Genomic DNA, 22,682 nt, shown 5'->3' on the forward strand with positions numbered 1-22,682 from the left:
CCCCCTGGCAGTTTTGCCTCAGGTTTTGGCGGGAAGATTTTCTCCCCTTCCCCCCACGGCTACGGACGGCGGGTTGGGACACACCTCCTCGGTCCGCGTTCGGAGACGCTGCCGGATGCCTGCTGGGTCTCCTCCAGCGGAAGGTTCATTGTCTTCTCCTGCTTCGGGTTCAAGCAGCCCCGGCGAAGCGGTTTTTTTTTTTTTTTTCTCGCCCGCGGCGCATGCGCGCTCGGGTTTCTTGACGCCAGGGGGCCCGCGAGACCGTTCTTGGAAAGGCCCGGCCGCTTCTTTGAGGCGGAGAGAAAAACGCGAAAGAGCGGCGGAGGTGGGGGCCGAGCGCGCTATAGTAACCACGTGACCGCTTTTTTTTCCCCTCTCGTTCCCCTGCGACGCCTCCTCCCGCCATCCCGTCTCAGGGCAAGTGAGGCTGACGTCCGGCGCCATCTTTGAGGGCAGGCTGCGCCGCCATGATGAATTAGGGCAACATAGAAAGGTCTTGGGCCGGGGCGGGGATTTCTTCTGCGACGCAGTTCATGCCTGCCAGTAAGGATAGTGGAGCTGTGCCCGAAACAAAGATGGCTGCCTCGGGTTCGCTTGTCGCAAAAGGACCGCTTTCCAACAGCGGAGCTCCGCCCACCCCCCGTTCGCCTTCAAGCATCGAGGTGTCTAACTGAGCGCCTGCTCGCTTCGTAAATATTATCAATTAAAAAGATAAAACGTTTCGTATTTTTTATGTGTATTTTATTTCTATTTCATATTTTATTTAGTAAGTGGGAGGGGGGGAAAATAAAACCGAATCCTGCTGGGAGTCGGTTCCTCGGGACGGGCGGGCAATTGACAGGCTCAATCACTGGGGGGGGGGGCGGAAGAGGCGGGGCTTCGCCGGTCCTCCCAGCCCGGAGTGAAGTTTCCGGCTTCCGGTCTGAAGGGGAAGAAAGGCCGCCGCTGCCCCCGTCGCTGAGTCGGGCATGAGGAAGCTGGGCGGCCGACCGGGAAGGTCAGACCCTTGGATGGGAAGACGGGGGAGGAAAGGCCGCCTCTGAGCACGTGCAGAGTGCCTAAGCCCCCGAAGAGAGCGCTTTCCTTGGTGTTTCGGGCGACGGTTCCTCTGGGCATGTGCAGAGTGCCGCCCTTTGAATGTCCCTTTTCACCTCGGGGCGGTCCCTGGGGGGCTTTTCTGCCGGGGGGATCGAGCAAGCCGGATCCACCCGAGGATACTGGATCACATCTGGGGAGCCAGGTTGGATCCTTTGGGCCAGGGCGGGAAGTCCTCGACTTAACGACCGCCGCCCAGCCCTCGCCTTTAATCTCCCCGAGTGTGTTTTGCCCCGTTTTACGACCTTTTCTTGCCCACCGTTGCTAAGTGAACCGCTGCAGTTCAGTTCAGTTAGTAACAAGGTCGTTAAGTGAATCCGGCTCCTCCCCTCCCCTCCCCAATTCACTGTGCTTGTCAGAAGGACGCTAAAAGGGGATCGTGTGTGACGCCGCGACCGTCATAAATAGGAAACGGCGGCCAAGCATCTGAATGTTGACCGCGTGACCACGCCGCAGCGGTCCTAAGTGTGAAAAAAGGGTCCTAAATCGCTTTTTTTCCAGTGCCGTTGTAACTTCGGTCACTCAATGGAACCGTTGTAAGCCGAGGACTGCCTGTATTGGCTTGTCTGCCTGGAGGTTTCTTTTTATTTCTGTGGAATAAACCGAGTTCCTCTGAGAAGATGCAGACTGATTTTCGCTTTGGTGGAACCGAGGAGCAGCTTCTACTCTTTTAAACAAAAAGAGGAAGGATCTTTCTTCCTAAAAGCTATCTGAATATAGAGGGATTTTCTATAAAGACAAATTCCTTGGGTGTCCAATCACACTTGGCCAATAAAGAATTCTATTCTATTCCTTCCTTCCTTTCTTCCTTCCATCCCTTCCTTCCTTCCCTCCCTCCCTCCTTCCTTCTCCTCCCACTTACGACTGTATGACTGTAACCTTGTTGCTGGTATCCTTAAGATTTATATTGACTGTTTCCCTATGACTATCATTAAGTCTTGTACGTTATGATTCTTGACGAATGTATCTTTTCTTTTTATGTACACTGAGAGCGTATGCACCAAAGACAAATTCCTTGTGTGTCCAATCACACTTGGCCAATAAAGCATTCTATTCTATTCCTTCCGTTCCTTCCTTCCTTCCTTCCTTCCTTCCTTCCTTCCTTCCTTCCTTCCTTCCTTCCTTCCTTCCTTCCTTCTCCCACTTATGACTGTATGACTGTAAACTTGTTGCTGGTATCCTTAAGATTTACATTGACTGTTTCCCTATGACTATCATTAAGTGTTGTCCCTTATGATTCTTGACGAATGTATCTTTTCTTTTATGTACACTGAGAGTGTATGCACCAAAGACAAATTCCTTGTGTGTCCAATCACACTTGGCCAATAAAGAATTCTATTCTATTCTATTCTATTCTATTCTATTCTATTCTATTCTATTCTATTCTATTCTATTCTATTCTATTCTATTCTATTCTATTCTATTCTATTCTATTCTATTCTATTCTATTCCTTCCTTTCTTCCTTCCATCCCTTCCTTCCTTCCTTCCTTCCTTCCTTCCTTCCTTCCTTCCTTCCTTCTCCTCCCACTTATGACTGTATGACTGTAACCTTGTTGCTAGTATCCTTAAGATTTATATTGACTGTTTCCCTTTGACTATCATTAAGTCTTGTACGTTATGATTCTTGATGAACGTATTTTTTCTTTTATGTACACCGAGAGCGTATGCACCAAAGACAAATTCCTTGTGTGTCCAATCAACACTTGGCGAATAAAGAATTCTATTCTAATTCTAATGGTTTGACCCATTGCCACCTCCAGGTTATCCAGACACCATACTGACCCTTCGTCCTGCTTGACCTCCTGAAGGACAGGAGCCATGGTTTCCAAACGCGTCTTCATCTGCAGCCTGGGCTCCATCTATTTATCCCTCCTCTTCGTCTTTTTGCTCATGGACGTTTACGCTCGGCCCGCCAACAGCTCCATCCTCAAAGAGAAAGCGGCCGTCGACAAAGACGAAAATGAGATCCTCCCTCCGGATCACCTGAACGGGGTCAAGATGGAGCTGGACGGACATCTCAACAAAGAGTTCCACCAGGAGGTTTTCCTGGGGAAAGAGATGGAGGAGTTTGAGGAAGATTCGGAACCGCGGAGAAACCGGAAGAAACTGGTGGTGATTTTCTCAAAGTGAGCCCCGTCTGGCTTTAACTTGAAAATATTGCTGACTGTGAATGAAAGGGATTCATAGTTGTGTGAATAAAAGGGGTTTTGCCGGGACCAAGACTCTGTTTCCTGCTTTTTAGGGAAACCTCGGTCAGAGCACTCTCCAAGTTATTCCATAAAGGAAATTAAAGGAAGGAAACCTGCCTTGGATTCTCGTTGCTTAAGAGAATATGCTCTTATTTATTCCTTCCACTGCCACTAAATTATCGACATTAAATTATTACAAAGCTTCAGTCAGAATGGAGTTGGAAGGGACCTAGTTGGCTTCCTGCACCACGACGGGGGAAGGGGCCACGATTTTGGCCTCCCCGGGCTCTGCAGGCTTTCCTCAAGCCTCCAGGAGGGCGAAAACTGCCTCCTCGCGCTCCGGAGGCCTTCTGGAGGCTGGAAACGGGCCCGTTTCTGGTCTTCCCGAACTTCCGGTAGGCTCGTTTTTCGCCCTCCCTGAGCCTCCATGCGCGCCCTGCACTTACCTGCATCCAAAATGGGCTGCGTGGGGACTCTTGGGAGGGGTGGGCTGGGATGGGCGGGGCCAGCCAGGAGTGGGATTTGGGGGTTCTCTGAACTGCACAGAATCTTAGCTAGAGGTCCTCCCGAACCCCTGCGAAACCCCCAGCGGCCCACCCCTGGTTGAGACTCTACGGTGGCCTTCCTTCCTCCATCCTTGGATCACCTGAGCTCGTAGGCTGGTTGGTTGTTGGCTCAGCAAAGAGGGAGGATTTTTCCCCTTTCGTCGGACACTGGGGATTGGGACTCCTCTAACGCGGCGCTTTTTTTCCCCGCTGAACTTTGCAGGGTTGACATCAACCGCGACAAGAAAATCAGCGCCAAGGAGATGCAGCGCTGGATCATGGAGAAGACCGAAGAGCACTTCCAAGAGGCTGTGGAAGAAAACAAGATGCATTTCCGGGCCGTGGACCCTGACGGTGATGGTAAGAGAAAGGGGGGAGGCAGCAAAGGGGGGCCAGCCTTCGCCTTAGTCGGATGGCAGCCATGGGGGAGAAGAATCTGCCTAAAGTTACGATCGACTGCGTGAAGATTGCTGAGGCTTCTTTCCTTTCCTTTCAGGCCACGTGTCCTGGGATGAATATAAAATCAAGTTTCTGGCAAGCAAAGGCATGAACGAGAAGGAGGTGGCGGAAAAGATTAAGAACAACGAAGAGCTGAAGATCGACGAAGAGAGTGAGTGTCTTTCTTTCCCTGAACCTGGAAGCCCAGGCTGGGGATCTTCCCTGTGAAATTTTTTTTTTTTTAAAAAAATTACAATCACAATTTTCTCCTGGTTTTCCAAGGAAGGTTTCCTAATTCTCGCTTGGCGCAGTGTACCGAGTCGCGCACGTACCTCCCCTCCCTTCACCACAGCCTAGACTATATCGCTGCTATTATTTTAACCTCGGAGGGATTAGTTTAATGTAGGTCACACAGCTGGGATAAAGGAAGCTTTTGTGTGTCTTTCCTCGAGATAGATAGATAGATAGATTAGATAGATAGAATTCTTTATTGGCCAAGTGTGATTGGACACACAAGGAATTTGTCTTTGGTGCATAAGCTCTCAGTGTACATAAAAGAAAAGATACGTTTGTCAAGAATCATAAGGTACAACACTTAATGATAGTCATAGGGTACAAATAAGCAATCGGGAAACAATATCAATCATTGTGCGTCGTGTTCAAAGCTCCTCCTCACTTCTCAGGGGTTTAGAGACACTCTTCCACTGCTTTTCCTGACTTTGCCAACCCAACAAGCCGCGTTCAACAGAACCGTGGTTCTTTCGAATGGGTTCTGAAGAGGAAACAAACCCCACAGGAGCCGCTAGCAGAGGTGGTTTCCAAAACTCCCGGCCTCACAAATTCTGAAATCTCTTTTAAAAGTCACTTGTGGTGGTGAAACAAAAAACAACAATAACAAGCCGTATCTTCATTGGCCAAAATCTCCAGCCGAGTTCTCTTCTTGTCAGTTGTAACCAGGACGGTAAAAAGACATTTGTGCCTTTTAACTTCGGCATTTGCCGTTTTTGAAAAACCTCTTTTTTTTTTAATCTTCTCTACCCCCACAGCCCAGGAAGTCCTTGATAATTTGAAAGATCGCTGGTATCAAGCCGACAACCCTCCGGCCGATCTGTTGTTGAACGAGGAAGAATTTTTGTCTTTCCTTCATCCGGAGCACAGCAGGGGAATGCTGAAATTTATGGTCAAGGAAATCGTCCGGGATTTGGGTACGTTCTTCAAAACTCCGATCGTCCCGGCAGATAAGATGGCACAGTGGCTGAGTATCCTTTGATGGTCACCCGGGCTGGAGTTGTGAGGGGGTGAATGAATGCCGGCTGGGGAATTCTGGGAGTTGAAGTCCCAACATCTGGTTTGAAAAACACTTTTTTGAGTTCAGATGTTCCCACCAGGGGTTGGCTGTATGAACTGAGCTGGCCTGATGCTTCTCAGCCCAACTCTGAATGGCTGGGATTTTGGTGCCCAGGACGGGGTGCTCTGAACTCACATTTGATTGCGAAGACTTGCAGTCTAAAACCTGAGATTCGTGCCGGGAGTAAAAAAAAAATTAGACCTTTATCCAGTTGAAAGGGAGACAAGCTTGTTTCACTCCAGCTGTATAACCTTAATATTGATTCCTGTTATATTTTATTGGAATTACCCCTTTAAAATATATTTTATAGATACACATAATACACACAGACACACACACACATACTTATATATTATACACACGAACACACACACATATATATATATACACGCACACACATGCATATATATTAAGTGTTTTTCTGTCAAAGCACCTGGTCTACCCTAGCATACCGCCCTGAGTCCGAAAGGAGAAGGGCGGTATAGAAATTTGAATAAATGAAAATAAATATGGGAGGGAGCATCCTGCATCCCTTTCGCCTTTCAGCTGCAATCCAGGAGCCCTCAAGCAGTCGCATTCACGACAAACCATTTTATACCAAATTTATATTTGCTGATAAAGAAATAAAGGGAGACTAGTATAGATCTATTTCAAGCTATTTAGCTCTCATCAGCTAGCCATACCCTTACTTGGATTCGAACTTGGGCTGCCTGCATGTTAGGCAGTTGTCGTGAATGCGACTGCTTGAGGGCTCCTGGATTGGAGCTGAAAGGTGAAAGGGATGCAGGATGCTCCCTCCCACATGCTGGGGTAGACCAGGTGTCTCCATAGAAAAACACTTAATCTCTCCCCTGGCTCAAGCTGATGAAGGGAGGAGAACTTGTGGCTCAGAGGTTAATACAACTGCCTAACATGCAGGCAGCCCAAGTTCGAATCCGAGTAAGGGTATGGCTAGCTGATGAGAGCTAAATAGCTTGAAATAGATCTATGCTAGTCTCCCTTAAATGCTTGCCAAGTGCCCAGATTTTGATCACATGACCCTTGGGATGCTGTAATGGTCATAATTGCAAGGACCTTTAAGTCACTTTTTTCAGCCCTGTTGTAACAGTCACTAAATGAAGGTTCATTAAGTTGAGGACTACAGAAACGCCTCGACTTACAACCACAATTGACACCCCAACATTTATGTTGCCAAGTGAGTTTGCCCCCATTTTACGACTATTTTCACCACACTTGTTCAGTGAATCACTGCAGTTGTTCAATTAGATTGTGCATGCCGGAAGGTTGCAAAAAAGGGGTCGCATGATCCCAGGGACGATGCAACCATCATAAATACGAACCAGTTGTCAAAGCATCTGAATGACAATGACCCTGGAGGGGATGCTGCATTGGTCATAAGTGTGAAAAACTGGCCCCAAGTCATTTTTTTCCCCCAGTGCCGTTGTAACTTTGAACGGCTGCTAAACGAACCGTCGCAAGTCAAGGACGACCTGTGCTGGTAACGCCAAGCCGACGCAGCTGGGCTAGAAGACGTGCCCGGCGGAGGCAAAAAGTAGAATCGAGAAGATTTCAATCTTTACCACGTGCAGCTTGTTTGATTTGATTTATCTCTCTCTCAATCATCCCGCCATGTCTCCCCCCCCCCCCCCGTTAGATCAGGACGGCGATAAGAAGCTGACCCTTTCGGAGTTCATTTCCTTGCCGGTTGGCACGGTTGAAAACCAACAAGCCCAGGATGTGGATGACGACTGGGTGAAAGACCGAAAGAAAGAGTTCGAAGACGTCATCGACGCCAACCATGATGGTATCGTTACCATGGAAGAGCTGGAGGTAACCAAATCGTGGCTTAATTTCTTAATTCTCCCTCCCCCAAATTACATGCATTTCCCACACCTCCACACCAGCTGCGGTTTAGTGTCATAAGTACCAGGCCAGTAGTTCTTGAAACAAGCTGATGCCTGCTAGATCGAGCTGGCAATTCTCTCGAAACGGTCCAAACTTTGAAGAAAGAAAGGAGGGGAAAACCCCCAAACCCCAGACTGCATTACTGTTTAAATTTCCCCCCCCCCCCCACACGCTCAGCTTTTTAAGGGCAGGTGAGCCAAACGGATGTGTGGGCACAGCATTCTTCTGTGAAGTTGGTTTGCAGTTTCAGCTTTTTCTGACTTCCAAGTTACCAAAAGGAAGAGCGGGCGAGACAGCTTTCCACTTTCTCACGGAATATATCTATCTATCTCATCTATCTATCTATCATCTATCTATCTATCTATCTATCTATCATCTATCTGTCTATCTATCTAATCTCATTGGCAGCGTTCTACCCCAGAATTAATCCCCCTTCTCATCCTTCACCGAGGAATTAGGGTGCTAATGTTTTCGCGTGCCTTCCTGTTGGAGGAGCAGCTTTTCCCTTCTCCTGCATTTAATTGCATCTGTTCAGTTGCTCCTTTTTCACTTGAATCCTCCTTCCCCCTTCTTCTTCTTCTTCTTCTCCTCCTCCTCCTCCTCCTCCTCCTCCTCCTTCTCCTTCTTCTTCTAATCAAAATTTAATTACACAAATGAATTGGCGCTACAAGAATGATCCCTTGTTGCGTTTTTAATAGCTCCAACTTTACCCCGGGGTACTGAGGTACAGGAAGAGTTAAGGATTGTATGTTAAGGATTCAGGACACCTGCGAAATTTTTCTTCCATCTTTCATTCTCCATTGTATAATCTTTCCAATTTTCTGGAGACGGCCAAAATGGCCCGCGAGATTTTCTTTATGCTTCATTGAGCCGCGTTAAAGCAACTCTTGAGTAAATCCAGAAAAGCGCGTTCAATGAGAAGTGAAGTGTCTGATGTATAATGGTAGTTTCCCTTCGCACATATGTGCTAGTCGTTCCCGACTCTAGGGGGCAGTGCTCCTCTCCATTTCAAAGCCGAAGAGCCAGCGCTGTCCAAAGACGTCTCCGTGGTCATGTGGCCGGCATGACTCAACGCCAAAGGAGCACGGAACGCTGTTCCCTTCCCACCAAAGGGGGTCCCTATTTTTTCTACTTGCATTTTTTACGCGCTTTCAAACTGCTAGGTTGGCCGAAGCTGAGACAAGTCATGGGAGCTCACCCCATTACGCGGCGCTAGGGATTTGAACCGCTGAACTGCCGACCTTTCGATCGACAAGCTCAGCGTCTTAGCCACTGAGCCACCTTGAGTCCCTTCATCACTGCTCACTCGATCTTACTTTGGAGGGTTGGGCACTCATTTCAGGGCACCACCAGACTTAAAAATGGAGTTACAATAGAGTGCCAGAAATACCGCTGGGAATTCAATTTCTTTGAAAAGAGATGCGGGGAAACGGATGCCGTCAGCCAGGTGAAATGAGGTTTTTCGTAGAATCAGTCTGGTCTAGTGGTTAAGAGGCACCAGACTAGAAGGTGGAGGAAACTCTTTAAATTCTAATCCCGCCTTGGGAATCAAAAGCCAGCTGGGTTTGTGACTTTGGGCCAGTTTCTCCCGTTCAGTCCAACCCATCTCACAGGATTGTCGTCGTATGGAAAATAGGAGGAAGGTTAGGTATGTTCTTCACCTTGAGTTATAGGCGGAATGTAAATAAAATTAAAATCTGTTCAGTGCTGTTCTCTCTTATTCCACAGGATGGAATAAACTCCTGGATTAAACAGAGAAAAGGAGATACTGGTTAAATCTTAGGTTGCTAGAGCCCACAGTGGACTCAGACAGAAACATGGATGGTATATAAATTTAACTAATCAAGGAGAGAAGCAGCTTAGAACTAAGGAGAAATTTCCTGACAGTGAGAACAATTAACCAGTGGAACAACTTGCTACCAGAAGTTGTGAATGCTCCAACACTGGAAGTTTTTAAGAGGATGTTGGATAGCCCTTTGTCTGAAGTGGTGTGGGGTTTCCTGCCTCAGCAGGGGTTGGACTAGAAGACCTCCAAGGTCCCTTCCAACTCTGTTATTCTATCTTCTATTCTATTTAATAATAAACTAAATAAATAAGGCCAGCTTGACATTGAAAGCTATTCCCTGAATGGTTATTAACATCCTGGACATAAATTGTTTCAACTCCTACCCTCAAAACAACACTATAGGGCACTGCACACCAGAACAACTAGACACAAAGACAGTTTTTTCCCGAACGCCATCACTCTGCTAAACAACTAATTCCCGCATCACTGTCAAATAATTTACTAAGGCTGTTTTACTATTCTTCTTCTCTTCCTTGCTAGTATCTATCTCTTCCCACTTATGACTATATCCATGTTACTTGTATCTTTCAATTATATTGTTTTTACTTGTTTCCTAGTACGATTTGATAGCTTATTAGTAACCTATGACTAGCACCAAGTGCTGTATCTTTTCATTCTCGAAGAATGTATTTTATTCTCCTTATGGACACTGAGAGCGTATGCACCAAAGACAAATTCCTTGGGTGTCCAATCACACTTGGCCAATAAAAGAATTCTATTCTATTGAGGATGGAGGGGATGGCCGAAGGCTGAGATTCACCCCCCTGTAAGATACTTCGGCTTGAATTGCTGATTGTGGGCGTTCCTTTTTCTAAAAAAAAACCTTTATTAACACTTAAAATCCAAAAATACAAGTTAAAATACCTCTATAACAAAAACAATTCAACGTCTTTCTGACAGCACTTAATTCTTAACTTTCTTCATCTCTTCCCACATATTCCTCCTTAATCGACATATTTAATCACATTTTATATCTCATTTTGTTCTATACATTCCTTATTTTTAATTTCTATCCATTGATCCCAATTATCCCAAGTTAAGCAATATTCCGAGTCTTCCTTATTATTTAATAAATAAAGGGCGTTCCTTTATTCCTTCCCTTCGCTTTCCTCCTAGGAGTACATGGACCCCATGAACGAGTACAACGCCTTGAACGAAGCCAAGCAGATGATCGCCGTGGCGGATGAGAATCAAAACCACCACCTGGAGCTGGAGGAGATCTTAAAATACAGCGAGTATTTCACCGGCAGCAAGCTGATGGATTACGCACGGAACGTCCACGAGGAATTCTGAAGGCGCGCTGGAGCCCTTTGTCCGCACCGTCGCGCCGCCTCGTTTTCCCCAAACACGACACGCGTTTCCTTTTTTGCCGCTGGGTCTGTGTTCTGTGCATATACAGTTGTGGTGGTTTTTTTCTGGACTTTTTCCTTTCAAAAGCCCGTCCGCGTACATTAAAAGCCAAATGTGTTTTTTTTCTCTCTGAACTCGCCAGGGATAAAATCTGGACACGTTCTTGATTTGCGGTGCCGGTTGAACAGAATTGAAGATCCCACGATCCGATCCTTTTTTTTTTTTTTTTTTAATCGGGGGGGGGAAAAACCACCGGCGGGAGGGAGAAAAGGGGAATATGTTCATTTTACATCAAGTTAAAATCATGGTGCGGTTGTGTAGCTCTTGTGATCGCTTGAAAAAGAATGTTTAGGGAAAACATCGATTCACTGGAAACTGCTCAAATTGTGGTGGCTATTTTGGGTGCGACCCAAGGGTGCGACCTAGGAAGGTTACCGGTAGTCTCCAATTTGGAACCGTAAAAATTGTTGTTAGGCAGCAAGGGTCATAAAGGGAGGTATCCCATGGCCTTTATTGGGCATGGCCATTAAGCGAGTCAAATGGCCGTTAAACGAATCCGGTTTCGCCCATTGATGTCCTGGAAAGGATGCCAATGATGAGCACATGGCAGAAGGGGTCTGGGACTCGTAAAGACAAGCCAGTTGCCAAGCATCCAGAATATGAACGTGGGAAAAATATGATGGGCGTAACTTGGAGGAGGGAGGATAAGTTAGAGCCATAGTTAAATAATTCATAATTATTTAATAATTAATAGAACAATCAAAAGCAAATCTCTGGCAAAACCTGCCATCTCCTGGCGATCTTGGGGAGTGCAGCCTCCAAGGGATAACTCAGGCCATCTTCACGCAGGGGAGTAAAACTGGCAGCCCGGATGCGTCACGCGCAGGCCAGGCCCACTCCAGCTTCGCAAATGCAAAAAAAGTCGCAATACTTAGCGATATGTCATATGACGCGATCGAGTTTTGACACCCGTGCTCTATATAGCATAGGGTATGAAAAGAGTGCCCTCCAGTGGTCGTTTGGGATATTTCAGCATGCCAGCGGCTAAAAAGGCCATCTATAACACAGGGAATGAAAAGAGTGCCCTCCGTTGGCCATTCGGGATCTTTCAGCAGGTACTACAAAGACCATCTCTAGCACAGTGCATGACAAAAGTACCCTCCAGTGGCCATCTGGGATATTTCAGCCAGGCAGGGACTACAAAGACCATCTAGTAGCACAAGGCACGACAAAAGTGCCCAGGGAGTAGGAAGTCCATCTTTAGCACAGCATATGAAAACAGTGCCCTCCGGTGGCCATTCGGGATATTTCAGCCAGGCAGGGGCTAAAAAGACCATTTGTAGCACAGCATGGAAAAAGTCCCCTCCGGTGGCCATTTGGGATATTTCAACCTGGCAGGGACTACAAAGACCATCTCGTAACACTTTGTGGCAGCCCCTGAAATACTGGAAGACTGCTATCATGTCGTTTGTTTCATTAAACTGGACATACCCAATTCCCGCCCCCTACTCCTCTTTCTTGCTCTTCTCTGCGCCCTTTCCAGAATCTTGACATTTTTTTTTATATATATTGTGACCAGAACTGAATGTAGTATTCCAGGTGTGGGCTTACTAAGGCTTTGTAAAGTGCTACTAAAGCTTCACGGGATCTCGATTCTATCCCTCTGTTAATGCAACCTGGAATTGCATGGGCCTTTTTTTTTAGCTGCTGCCCAAAAAAAAAAAACAACGTATTGCGTTGCTATTGTGTCCCTGCCCCTCTACCCCTCTCCCTTTTCCTCTTGGTTTTCTTTCTGTTTGCAAAGATTACCGTGATTGTCGAGAGGATGTTTAGTTTGGAAAAGATCCTGGGCTGAATTGCCAAGCATTGCCAGTTTAGTAATAGCCGTAGTACTTAAGACTTATATACCGCTTCACAGGGCTTTTACAGCCCTCTCTAAGCGGTTAACAGAGTCAGCCCTTTTGCCCCCAACAATCTGGGTCCTTGTTTTACCGACGTCGGAAGGAGGGAAGGCTGAGTCAACCTTGAGCCAGTCGGGTCAGGATCGAACTGCTGGCAGTGGGCAGAGTTAGCCTGCAATACTGCATTCTAACCACTGGGAGGGAAGGAAGGAAGGAAGGAAGATAGCAATAGTACTTAAGACTTATATACCGCTTCACAGGGCTTTTACAGCCCTCTCTATTGCCCGCCAACAATCTAGGCCCTCGTTTTAATGACCTCGGAAAGATGGAAGGCTGAGCCGGTGAGAATCGAACTGCTGGCACCTGGCAGTCACCAGAAGGAGCCTGCACTATTAGTAGCTCTCCGTTAGTGCTTTACAAGCTCCACATTAGGGGAGGTGCCGAACTGACGCAAACTTCTATGGTAAAACACCAGATCTTCAAAGAGCTCTCAGATCGCTGAAATTTCCCACAGGCTCTCGAAAGTCAGAGTAGATCCTGCCTTACACAGGATTGTGGGGTTTTTTTTCTCTCCCCCTTCGAGCGCAGCGGCGTCTGTGAGTCCGTGGCACAACGAGACATGAAGTGGAGTTTGGGCTTGATTTCACTGGCTGTGTCTCTCTGGTCCTCGCCGGGTTGGGGGCTGAGGTGTAAAGACAACGAATATCCCCTCTCCGAAACGAAATGCTGCAAATTATGTCCTCCAGGTTAGTGACGCTGAAGGTGTGGGGGGCATTTGAATGCAGAACTTGTTTTAATCCTCCGTTTCTACCTTTATGGCTTCTCGGTCACTTTAGGAGATCCCTGGGGTTTATTTATTTATTTATTTATTTTCATCCTTTGCACTCTGGGGCTGCTCCATCCAAAATCGTTTTCAATGGTTTGCAAAGGGAAGAAAAATTCAGATTTTTCTGGAGGGGGGAAAAAAAATCAAGATTTTTCTAGCTGGAATGTGAGGGAACGGGACCTTGTCTTATCTGGCTGGGAAGTGACTCCATGATCCTCTATCGGGTTCTCTGTTTTTCTGGAGGTGTCCTTGATTTCCTATCGCTTTTTTTAAAAAAATTAATTTTAAAATAATTAATTTTAAATGCTGACTCTGCCGTTATTTTGGTTTTGCCCCCTGACACTCTCCTGGATGTTTCTCAGCCCTCCCAGTCTAGCTTACTGTGTTAGAAACTCCTGGTGGCCTCCCATCCGAAGAGACTCTAGATTGCAGTGTGGGGAATGGTCCCAATTAATTAGATGCGGTCTCTTTCTTTAATAATCGGGCGGGTGTGGTTTGAAGTTGATCATTGATCACTTCTGAAAGTTTCAGTGAAGGGGTACGTACCTCATTGGGGGGGGGGAGCAGAAATTCCAGGCAGGTCAAACCCCCTTGTGAGACCCCATAAAATCAGGGAGAGGCTAAATTTCTCCATTTTTTTTCCCCCAGTGAACCTTCACTGTTCTGTCCTCATGAATATGTGGAGTCTCATTTTGAGTTTGACACTTATGTGTGTGTGCGTGTGTGGGTGAGAAAGAGAGAGAGAGACCACCGGGCTGTGGATTACAATTCCCATCCTCCTTGACCATGATAGCTGATAGGTCTTCGGCAGGTGGCATGGCCAAATACCCTGTTTCTCCGAAAATAAGACATCCCTTGATAATAAGCCCAATCGGGCTTTTGAGTGCATGCGTTAAAATAAGCCCTCCCCGAAAATACTTAAACACACAGCTGGAAATCAGGTAAGACGGTAAGAGGAGCCCCATCTTGCTCCACGCGCCCCAATATAATAAAACCTCCCTGAAAATAAGGCTAAGCGCTTATTTCAGGGTTCAAAAAAATATAAGACAGGGTCTTATTTTCGGGGAAACACGATATCTATCATATCTATCTTATCTATCTATCTTATCTACTGTCTATCTTCTATCTCTCTATATCATTATCTATCTACCTACCTACCTACCTACCTACCTACCTACCTACCTACCTACCTAACCTGTTTCCCCCAAAATAAGACCTCCCCTGATAATAAGCCCAATTGGGCTTTTGAGCGCATGGCAATAAGGCCAAGCGCTTATTTCAGGGTTCAAAAAAATATAAGACAGGGTCTTATTTTCGGGGAAACACGGTACTTTCCCTGTTAGTCGAAATGTCCAGCTTAGCTGAAGAGAGCCCCGAGTTCTAATCTCTCCTCAAAGGAAGGTTGATGGCCACTCCTCAACCTACCTCGCAGGGTTGTTTGGAGGGTGACACGGAGAAGGAAACTGGGCTTCCTGGAGGATGGATGGCCTGTCATTTGGGGGGCGGGGGGTGTCGCAGAAATGAGGCTCGGTTTCCATCCGCGAACATCTTCTTGCGTTCTTTAGGAAAAGAGCTGGCGAAACGTTGCACGGGCTCATCCCCGACCGTGTGCGAACCGTGCGATGAGAATTACTACAACGACAAACATACCCACTCGACGTGTAATCGTTGCACAGATTGTAACGCTGGTAAGCCTGGTGGGCAAAACTAAGATCACTGCAACCTCCTTTCCTGGCTTCCTTCGCAGGAAAAAGTGTTGTTTTGTGGTTTCACAACAGCGACTTATGTCTGGTTGGTTTTGAATGGCCTTTTCCGGTGTTATAAATCTAAAATAGATATATGCAGAGATTGGTCGTGAAATGTTGGTTGCTGAGGGTATCAAAACCACACTCAATTTTTCCCCGTCGGTTTCCACAAAGAGCTGCTAGAAATGGCACGTGCCACAAATTTCGCTTTTTGCAGCCCGGAATCGATCTTTTATTTCTCGTAGAGCGAGGCCTCCAGGAGAAAACACCGTGCCGGGCGACTTCGAATACCGTCTGCGCCTGCCTTCCCGGTCACGCTCCCGAAGAAAGCCAAGAGGAGAAAAGTAAGGGCCAAAGATGGATTTCAGGGAATTGAGAGATGGGTCCATGATCCAAAATCAAACCTAGTGAGATACATCGAATGTTCTGCGGGGTGTTCTTTTTTGGAAAAAGAGAAGGGTTTTTTTTTCTCAAATTCGTCCCAAAACCCTGTTTCCCTGAAAATATGACCTACCCTGAAAGTAAGTCCTAGCTTGATTTTTACACGTGCACCCAATATAAGCCCTACCCACAAAATAAGCCCTAATTAAGATCCCATCCACTCCAGAGTGCACGGGTAAAAATTAAGCTGGGATGGGGATGGGTGGAGCTGCCCTACTACTTACCTTTGGACAGTTGTAGCCAGGCCTTGCATACCCCAACACCTGCCTCGCCAGCTCCGGATCGATCCGGAACGTTTTTATCAGCTACAGAGGCCTTCAGGAAAGCCTTGCTGGCCACAGAAGTTCCTGAAGGCCTCTGACAATAAAAAGGAGGCCGGAGGTGACGCATGCAAGTGAGGTTACTCAGTTGATGACATTCCCCCGAAAATAAGACTTGGTGCCTTTTTTGGTGGCAAAAAATAAAACAGGGTCTTATTTTTGGAGAAACACAGTAGATGGCTTATTGATTGGTTATTTTCTTCCCTTGGTATGGGGATCGTTTATTTACCCTAGAAAGTGTGCAGAGAAGAACAACAGAGGCTCGGGGAGGGTGAAAACGGCCTACTGGAAGTTCGGGAAGATTGGAAAGTTTCCGGGCTCCAGAGGGCCTCCAGAGCCTGGGGAGGCCGTTTTTGCCCTCCCGGAGGCTCAAGGAAAGCCTGCGGAGCCCGGGGAGGGCAAAAACGCCCCCCACCATGTTGCAGGAGGATGGCTAGGCCACGCCCACCATGGCCACGCCCACCTAGCAACCAGGCAGAGAACCCCTTGCTAAAATTTTTGAAGCCCACCCCTGGGGTTGGCCTATAAAACCCCCTTCCAGCCCTCGGAGTCTCTGTTCAATTAGATGGATAGCCTGGCCCAATTAGAAGGGATTCTTGGTGGTGTGTAAGAAGACTGGGATATACATCAAACACACGTACACACACACACACACACACACCAACAAAACTCCTCTGTGTCATTTTGCAGGATGCAAACCCTGTCCCAGCGGGTATTTTTCCCTCGGAGGGAACGAGAAATGTCGTCCTTGGACCAAGTATGTATTTTCTTAAATGAACCTTGCATGAAACGGGGAATTGAATGGAAAAGGTGTGGGGGTCAGCCCAGATCCCCAGGGCTAAGTGAGCCATTGCCTCATAAAAAATCACCCCTTAAATGAAGATTTAAAGCTGACTAGCCCCTTTAAGACTGAGGATAAGTCAGCAGGGTTATTGCCCTTTAAGAAGCTGTTTATATAAAGGAGGCCATTAGAGGGCGTCTCTCTCTCTCCTTGTGTATCTGCATTGTAGTTCTCTGTGTAGAGGTGAAGAAGACTGATTGCTTGCCTGGCCTTGCTTGGCACGTGTATGTATAAATACTTGTATATAAACCACCGTTTGTAAAGATAAAACCTCTGTGTCCTGCATTTTGCTCCTCAAAATAGTAGTCACATCTGTAAACACTCTGACAACCCCAATTGTTTTGATGCATCCTTGGCTTGGTGGGGCTTGTTCAGAAATGCATCTTGGCTTGGTTTAAATGGAAGTTTGAATGCTGAGGAGGAAATGCTGTTGGGTGCAGTTGCTCCTTATGGGTTTAGAGGTATTTTGCTTGTTACCAGACTGCAAAAAGAGGCTAAAATAAGGTGAACACAAGATGGATTCAAACGTTCCCCTATATTCCTTTTTGCTTGACAAAAAAAAAAGGGAGGAGGGGTGGATTGGAATGCAAGAGGGTGAGGAGAATGGCATCCAAGCATCATCGGTTCCCGTGAGACGTTGCTCCCCCTTCAAGGACACCCTGAGCAGGTGCCACAGCGTGGCCAGCTGGTTCCCAAAACAAACTGAACGGAAGTGATTGGTGGATGTAACGGACTGTGGATGGCCCGTGGGAAAAGGGGAAATGAACTCTCCGTGCTTTCGCGCGAGATGCTCAGAGCTGGTTTTGCTTCCTCGGTGCCGAGGTGGATTTATTCAGTAAAGTTTTATACTCTTGGAAAATAATGTCCCCGGGAGTTTCTTTTTCTGGATTTCGCCAACTGGACAGCTGACATTTGAAACGAGAGGGTGAACGAAACCTCAAGCTCTAGGAAAGCGAGAAGTGTAAAGGAAGAGATTTCAACCGTTTGATTTTTTAAAATCTTGGCGACTGTAAGACCTGTGGACTTCAACTCCCAGAATACCAATGCCGGCTGGGGAATTCTGGGAGTTGAAGTCCACAGGTTTTGACATAGCTGAGACTGAGAAACACTGATTTAAAAATCGATACAAGGCAGAGTGAGGAGCAATTTCTGCAAAGGGTCATTTTTATTTATTTATTTTTTTGTTCAGTAACGGCGCCCCATCCTTTTGTCTTGAAACCCGGCTGCAAATTATTGTTACGTTTCTATTTCATAGTTGCACAGCCAGCGGCAGGAAAATCCAACACCCTGGGAAGCAAGACATGGATGCGATTTGTGAAAAGCCATCCAGCACGATTCCCACCCAGCGCACTATCATGCATCCCACTCCCTTTCCAAAGGAGACCGGTGTCTTTACCATGAACCTGGATTTATCTCCAAGTGTTGTGCCTACAAATCCAGGTAAGAGCCTTGGTAGTACAAGGGTTTAAGGCACCCTGTTATTAAGCTGCTTAAGACCAGCTGCCTGCAATTACTGCAGGGTTCGAATCTCGCCAAGGCTCAAGGTTGACTCAGCCTTCCATCCTTTCTAAGGTAGGTGAAATGAGGACCCAGTTTGTGGGGGCAATAAGCTGACTTTGTATAAAATATACAAAAGAATGAAGGCTATTGCTTAAAGCATTGTAAGCCGCCCTGAGTCTCCGGAGAAGGGCGGCATATAAATCAAATAAAAAAAAAAAAAAAATTATCCGGCACGTGTGAAGGGGTAAGAAAGTTTTATCCTTAAATTTTAGAAAGTCTGCAGGGGGAAAACAGGAGAAGTGGGTCCTTTCTAGAATAACAGAGTTGGAAGGGACCTTGGAGGTCATCTAGTCCAATCCCTTGCTCAAGCAGGAGACCCTAAACCCATGAAGGCGAACCTATGACACGCGTGGCATAAGTGGCATGTGGAGCCATATTGGTGGGCACAAGAGTGTTGCCCTAGCTCAGCTCCAGCACGCATGCTTGCACTGGCCAGCTGATTTTCGGACCTTCTGGGCCCACCGGAAGTCAGCAAACGGGCTGTTTCCAGCCTCCCCTGTCTCCTCCCCTCCTCTGGGGAGTGGGGAAGGCTGTTTTAGCCCTCCCCAGGCGCCTAGAAAGCCTCTGGAGCCTGGGGAGGGCAAAAAACAGGCCTACTGGGTCCACCGTGCTATCACATGCCTAAAGCAGGGGGAGCATGGATGGGGTCACGCGCATGCGCAGGGGGGGCCGGGCACATAGAATTATCGGTGTGGGCACGCACGCACCCGACCACTCAGCACTCTCCCCCGCTTTTGGCACGCGATGGCAAAAAGGTTAGCCATCACTGCCATATACCATTCCAGGCTAACAGTTGTCCAGTCTCTTCTTAAAAAGTTCCAGCACCCACAACTTCTGGTGGCAGGCTGTTCCACTGGCTAATTGTTCTCCCTGACCAGGAAATTTCTCTCCTTGATTAGCTTCCATCCGTTGCTTCTTTCTAGCTTTGCCAAGAAATTGGGAAAAGCAACAGGAATAAAAGTTTCATCGGACTTTCCTCTTCTGTTTTTTTTTTGTTTTTTTAGGATTTGTATGGATTTTGATCACCATTGTCCTCCTGATGACCGTAGCTGGAATCTTGGTATTTCTGTTCTTTTATCGCAGGACGAAGAAAAAGAAATTCGACATTTTGTGCACTGAAATTTATGCTCTCCCCTGTAAGTGCGAGTTTGGGGCTGCTGCCAAAAAAACGGTTTAAAATGTGATTTTGTGGGCTTTGAGGGGCTCCTTTCCCGGCGAATGGGGCTGAATATAAGCTGATGAATTACATCCTTTCTGATTTAAAAACGGATTTCCCCTTTTTATATTATTAATATGAGGAGGAGGGGGGTGTTTTACTGCAGTTGCAGAGATAGGATTCAGCCGGTTCGGGCCGGTTCAGTAGTTCTGACGATCAGCTGGCCCCGCCCTATCCTGTCCTATATTTCCTTCTTTCTGGCTCAGCTGATTCGTGCGGCACAGCTGATTTCCGCGCCTGCGCTGTCCTATTTACCGGGGCTGCCTTAGAAGGTAAGCAGCTGAGCTTCAAATTGCTGCGCATTAAACCGGCTGCATCCCACCACTGTGGAGTTGGCTAATTGTTTTCAAGTGAAATTCATTGCAATTCCTGCCAAATGACGAGAGGTCCTCAATGTACGACTCCAATTGGGACCTGGCAGTTGTTAAGTGAGTCACACCCACCTTTAAGACCCTTTTTTTGCCATGGTTGTTAGGCAAATCACTGCAATTCTTAAGCGAGCCACGCGTAAAATCTGTCGTTAAGCAAATCCCGGTTTCCTCATTTGACTTTTGTTAGTCAGAACTAGCTAGAAAAGTCATCAATGGAGGTCAAGTGATGCTCTAACCATTGTAAACCCATGCCAATTACTAAATGCCCACATTTTGATCACTAACTAATGTGATTGATTGATGTATATATCAAAAGGATGTAAATATTAATTCCCTTTTCCAATAACCACCCCCTTATAACTCCTCCTTACCTTTACTCCGCCTCCTTAGTATATAAGCCCCATCCCGCTCCTTCATCTTGTGTGCTCTCTCCTATCATGATACCTGTTAAGATGTTTAATAGAAACAATAAATATATTTATTAGAAAAGGAATGACTTCTATGAGTTATTGGGCTTGATCCTTGAATCTACGTAACACGACGCAAGTGCGAGGACCGCCCCAGTCATTCGTCCATTCTTGGAATCAAAGTGCCCTTCCATTTTTGTGCATAATGTAGTCTTACTGCCGTCAACGTACATCAACATCAAAACTCCAATTTTTTTTTTCTCAAGTCTTTTTCCGTGAAACCCAAAAGAAAAAGTTTCTGGTTTTATCTTTATATTCACTTTGAGAATTTTCTGTATCAAGATGCGACTCCTACTTCGATATTTCTTTGCTTTGTCAGACGATTAAAAAGTCCCTTCTTTGCATCTGCATTTCCAACGAACGTCAGCTGCAAAAGTTGACGGAGTTAGCAGAAAATGGCTAAACGGACCGCTTTGGTTAAAGGGGGGGGGAAATACAATTACTTTTGCTTCTGCTTGGAAACCGTTTCTGGACTTTGTGCTTGGGGTGGGAAAAGAAATGAAAACTTTTGATTTTAGGCTTTACAGATTAGATAGATTTGTTGTTATAGAAATGGCTGATTTATACTATTATGTAAAAGTGAAAAAGTTGAGGTTTGATATTATTATCTTATTCTGCTGCCCCCCAAGGGAGTCGGAAACAGCCTTTTCTTTCTTTCTTCCCCTCTTTTCTACACTCTTTCCTTCCCTTCTCCCTCCCCTATTTTTCCTACTCTTTTCTTTTGTTGTATTTTATATTATAAACTACCGTATTTTGCGGAGTATAAGACGCATGGAATACCCCCAATCAGCTGTTCCCAGAGGTGAATTTTAGCAACAGGTTCCTTGGTTGTGAGCTCTGTGCCTTGCTTTTTTTTTTGCTTTTTTTTCTGCCCTTGAAACATCTGAAACTCTGTTTCAGCAAAAACTTCTTTTCCTGCCTCTGAAAGCCTCCGAAACAGAGCTTCAGAAAAAAAGCCTCTGAAGCTCTGTTTGGGGGCTTCTCTTCTGAAGCTCTGTTTGGAGGCTTTTTTTCTGAAGCTCTGGAGGCTTTTTTTCTGAAGCTCTGTTTGGAGGCTTTTTTTTCTGATGCTTCGTTTCTGATGCTTTTTTCAGCCTCTGAAATCTCTGTTTGAGAAGCTGAGCAGGGCTACATTCGGAGTATAAGGCGCACCCAGATTTTCACCCTCTTTTTTTGGGGAAAAAGGTGCATTTTATACTCCAAAAATTACGATAATCAACAAAAAGCATAGGTACAAGGACTGGTCGTAAGTCAAACTTTTCAGGGCTGTTGAAACTTCTGGCGGTTGCTAAACAAACGATTTCTAAGTCAAGAACTACCTGTAGCTTCGTTGCAAGCTAAGAAATGCGTCGTTAAAGATTATGCTTTAATTGCAATTTGCGTACCACCTTTTGAGCTGCCTTCTTTGAAATGTAATTTTTCCCCCCTCTTCTTTTAGGCAAAGAGAACGATTATCGATTGCCAATCCAAGAACAAGAAGTCGGCGTTAAATCCGATTTTGTACAGGGCTGACCTACCAAAACAAACAAGAACAAACAAACAAAAAAATCCCCCGAATTTGGACTTCTGAATCAGAAATAGAGTTTATCTGAGTTTATTTTTCAACCGATTCTTTTTTATTCTGAATGAATCAGCGTATCTTTTGCATATCTTTTTTCCGTATCTCCCTCCCTCCCCCTATTTCTCCTCCCTGATATTGTTTCGGGGTTTATTATTTTCTTCTTCTTGTTGTGGTTTCTTTTGAAGTATTTGCCCGAATTTGCATATATTATTTTTCACAGCCTTCTTTGTTCTAAAAAAAGGATGTGAAAAGGTGCTTGCGCATCATTTTATTCTTCTTTTTTTTTTATTCATCCAACGATAACAGGAAGAACTAAAGTAACCCCATCTTCAGCCTTGATTTCTTAGGAAACTTGAGGTATTTATAACCAGAAACCTAAGAATTATAACAAGGAAGGAAGATGGGCCCAGCTGATATTAATATAATTGGTATAATTATTACAAGAATGTAATAACAGTTAATTATTAATATTTGTTGTTCAGCTTCTAATAATTCAGGCTGCAAAATAAGAGCAAGCAAGAGTTATTTTTCAATTTACGGTACGTTGCGGAATGCAACAGAATTAAAGTTAAAGCCAAACAAGCTTTGAAGATAAATTACTTTAAAAAGAGAAACTGGCAACAGATATCTGCTTTTATAAAAGCAATATATGCAGTGTTGTATTTTTTTTTTTAAAGTTGAAGACCCTTCAACTTTTCTCTCTGTTTCTTGAAGAA

General features: G+C 45.8%; 2 protein-coding genes across 2 annotated transcripts; both read left to right on the top strand.

The window, feature by feature from the left end:
* The first annotated feature begins 906 nt into the window (after window positions 1-906).
* SDF4 (stromal cell derived factor 4) lies at window positions 907-11,101 on the top strand. The gene is made up of 7 exons (XM_070956099.1): window positions 907-997; window positions 2,857-3,222; window positions 4,054-4,190; window positions 4,327-4,440; window positions 5,315-5,473; window positions 7,271-7,446; window positions 10,484-11,101. The coding sequence occupies exons 2-7, from the start codon at window positions 2,915-2,917 to the stop codon at window positions 10,658-10,660; spliced, it is 1,071 nt and encodes a 356-aa protein (XP_070812200.1). The 5' UTR covers window positions 907-997; window positions 2,857-2,914; the 3' UTR covers window positions 10,661-11,101.
* Window positions 11,102-13,237: 2,136 nt separating this feature from the next.
* LOC139326172 (tumor necrosis factor receptor superfamily member 4-like) lies at window positions 13,238-21,917 on the top strand. Its single transcript, XM_070956311.1, has 7 exons — window positions 13,238-13,364; window positions 15,010-15,132; window positions 15,435-15,533; window positions 16,641-16,707; window positions 18,047-18,231; window positions 19,356-19,493; window positions 21,844-21,917. The coding sequence occupies exons 1-7, from the start codon at window positions 13,238-13,240 to the stop codon at window positions 21,915-21,917; spliced, it is 813 nt and encodes a 270-aa protein (XP_070812412.1).
* Window positions 21,918-22,682: the final 765 nt, after the last annotated feature.

The sequence above is a fragment of the Pituophis catenifer genome, unplaced genomic scaffold, assembly GCF_029215685.1.
Source record: "Pituophis catenifer annectens isolate HBS135680 unplaced genomic scaffold, rPitCat1.0.hap2 SCAF_18, whole genome shotgun sequence".
Lineage (NCBI taxonomy): Eukaryota > Metazoa > Chordata > Lepidosauria > Squamata > Colubridae > Pituophis > Pituophis catenifer.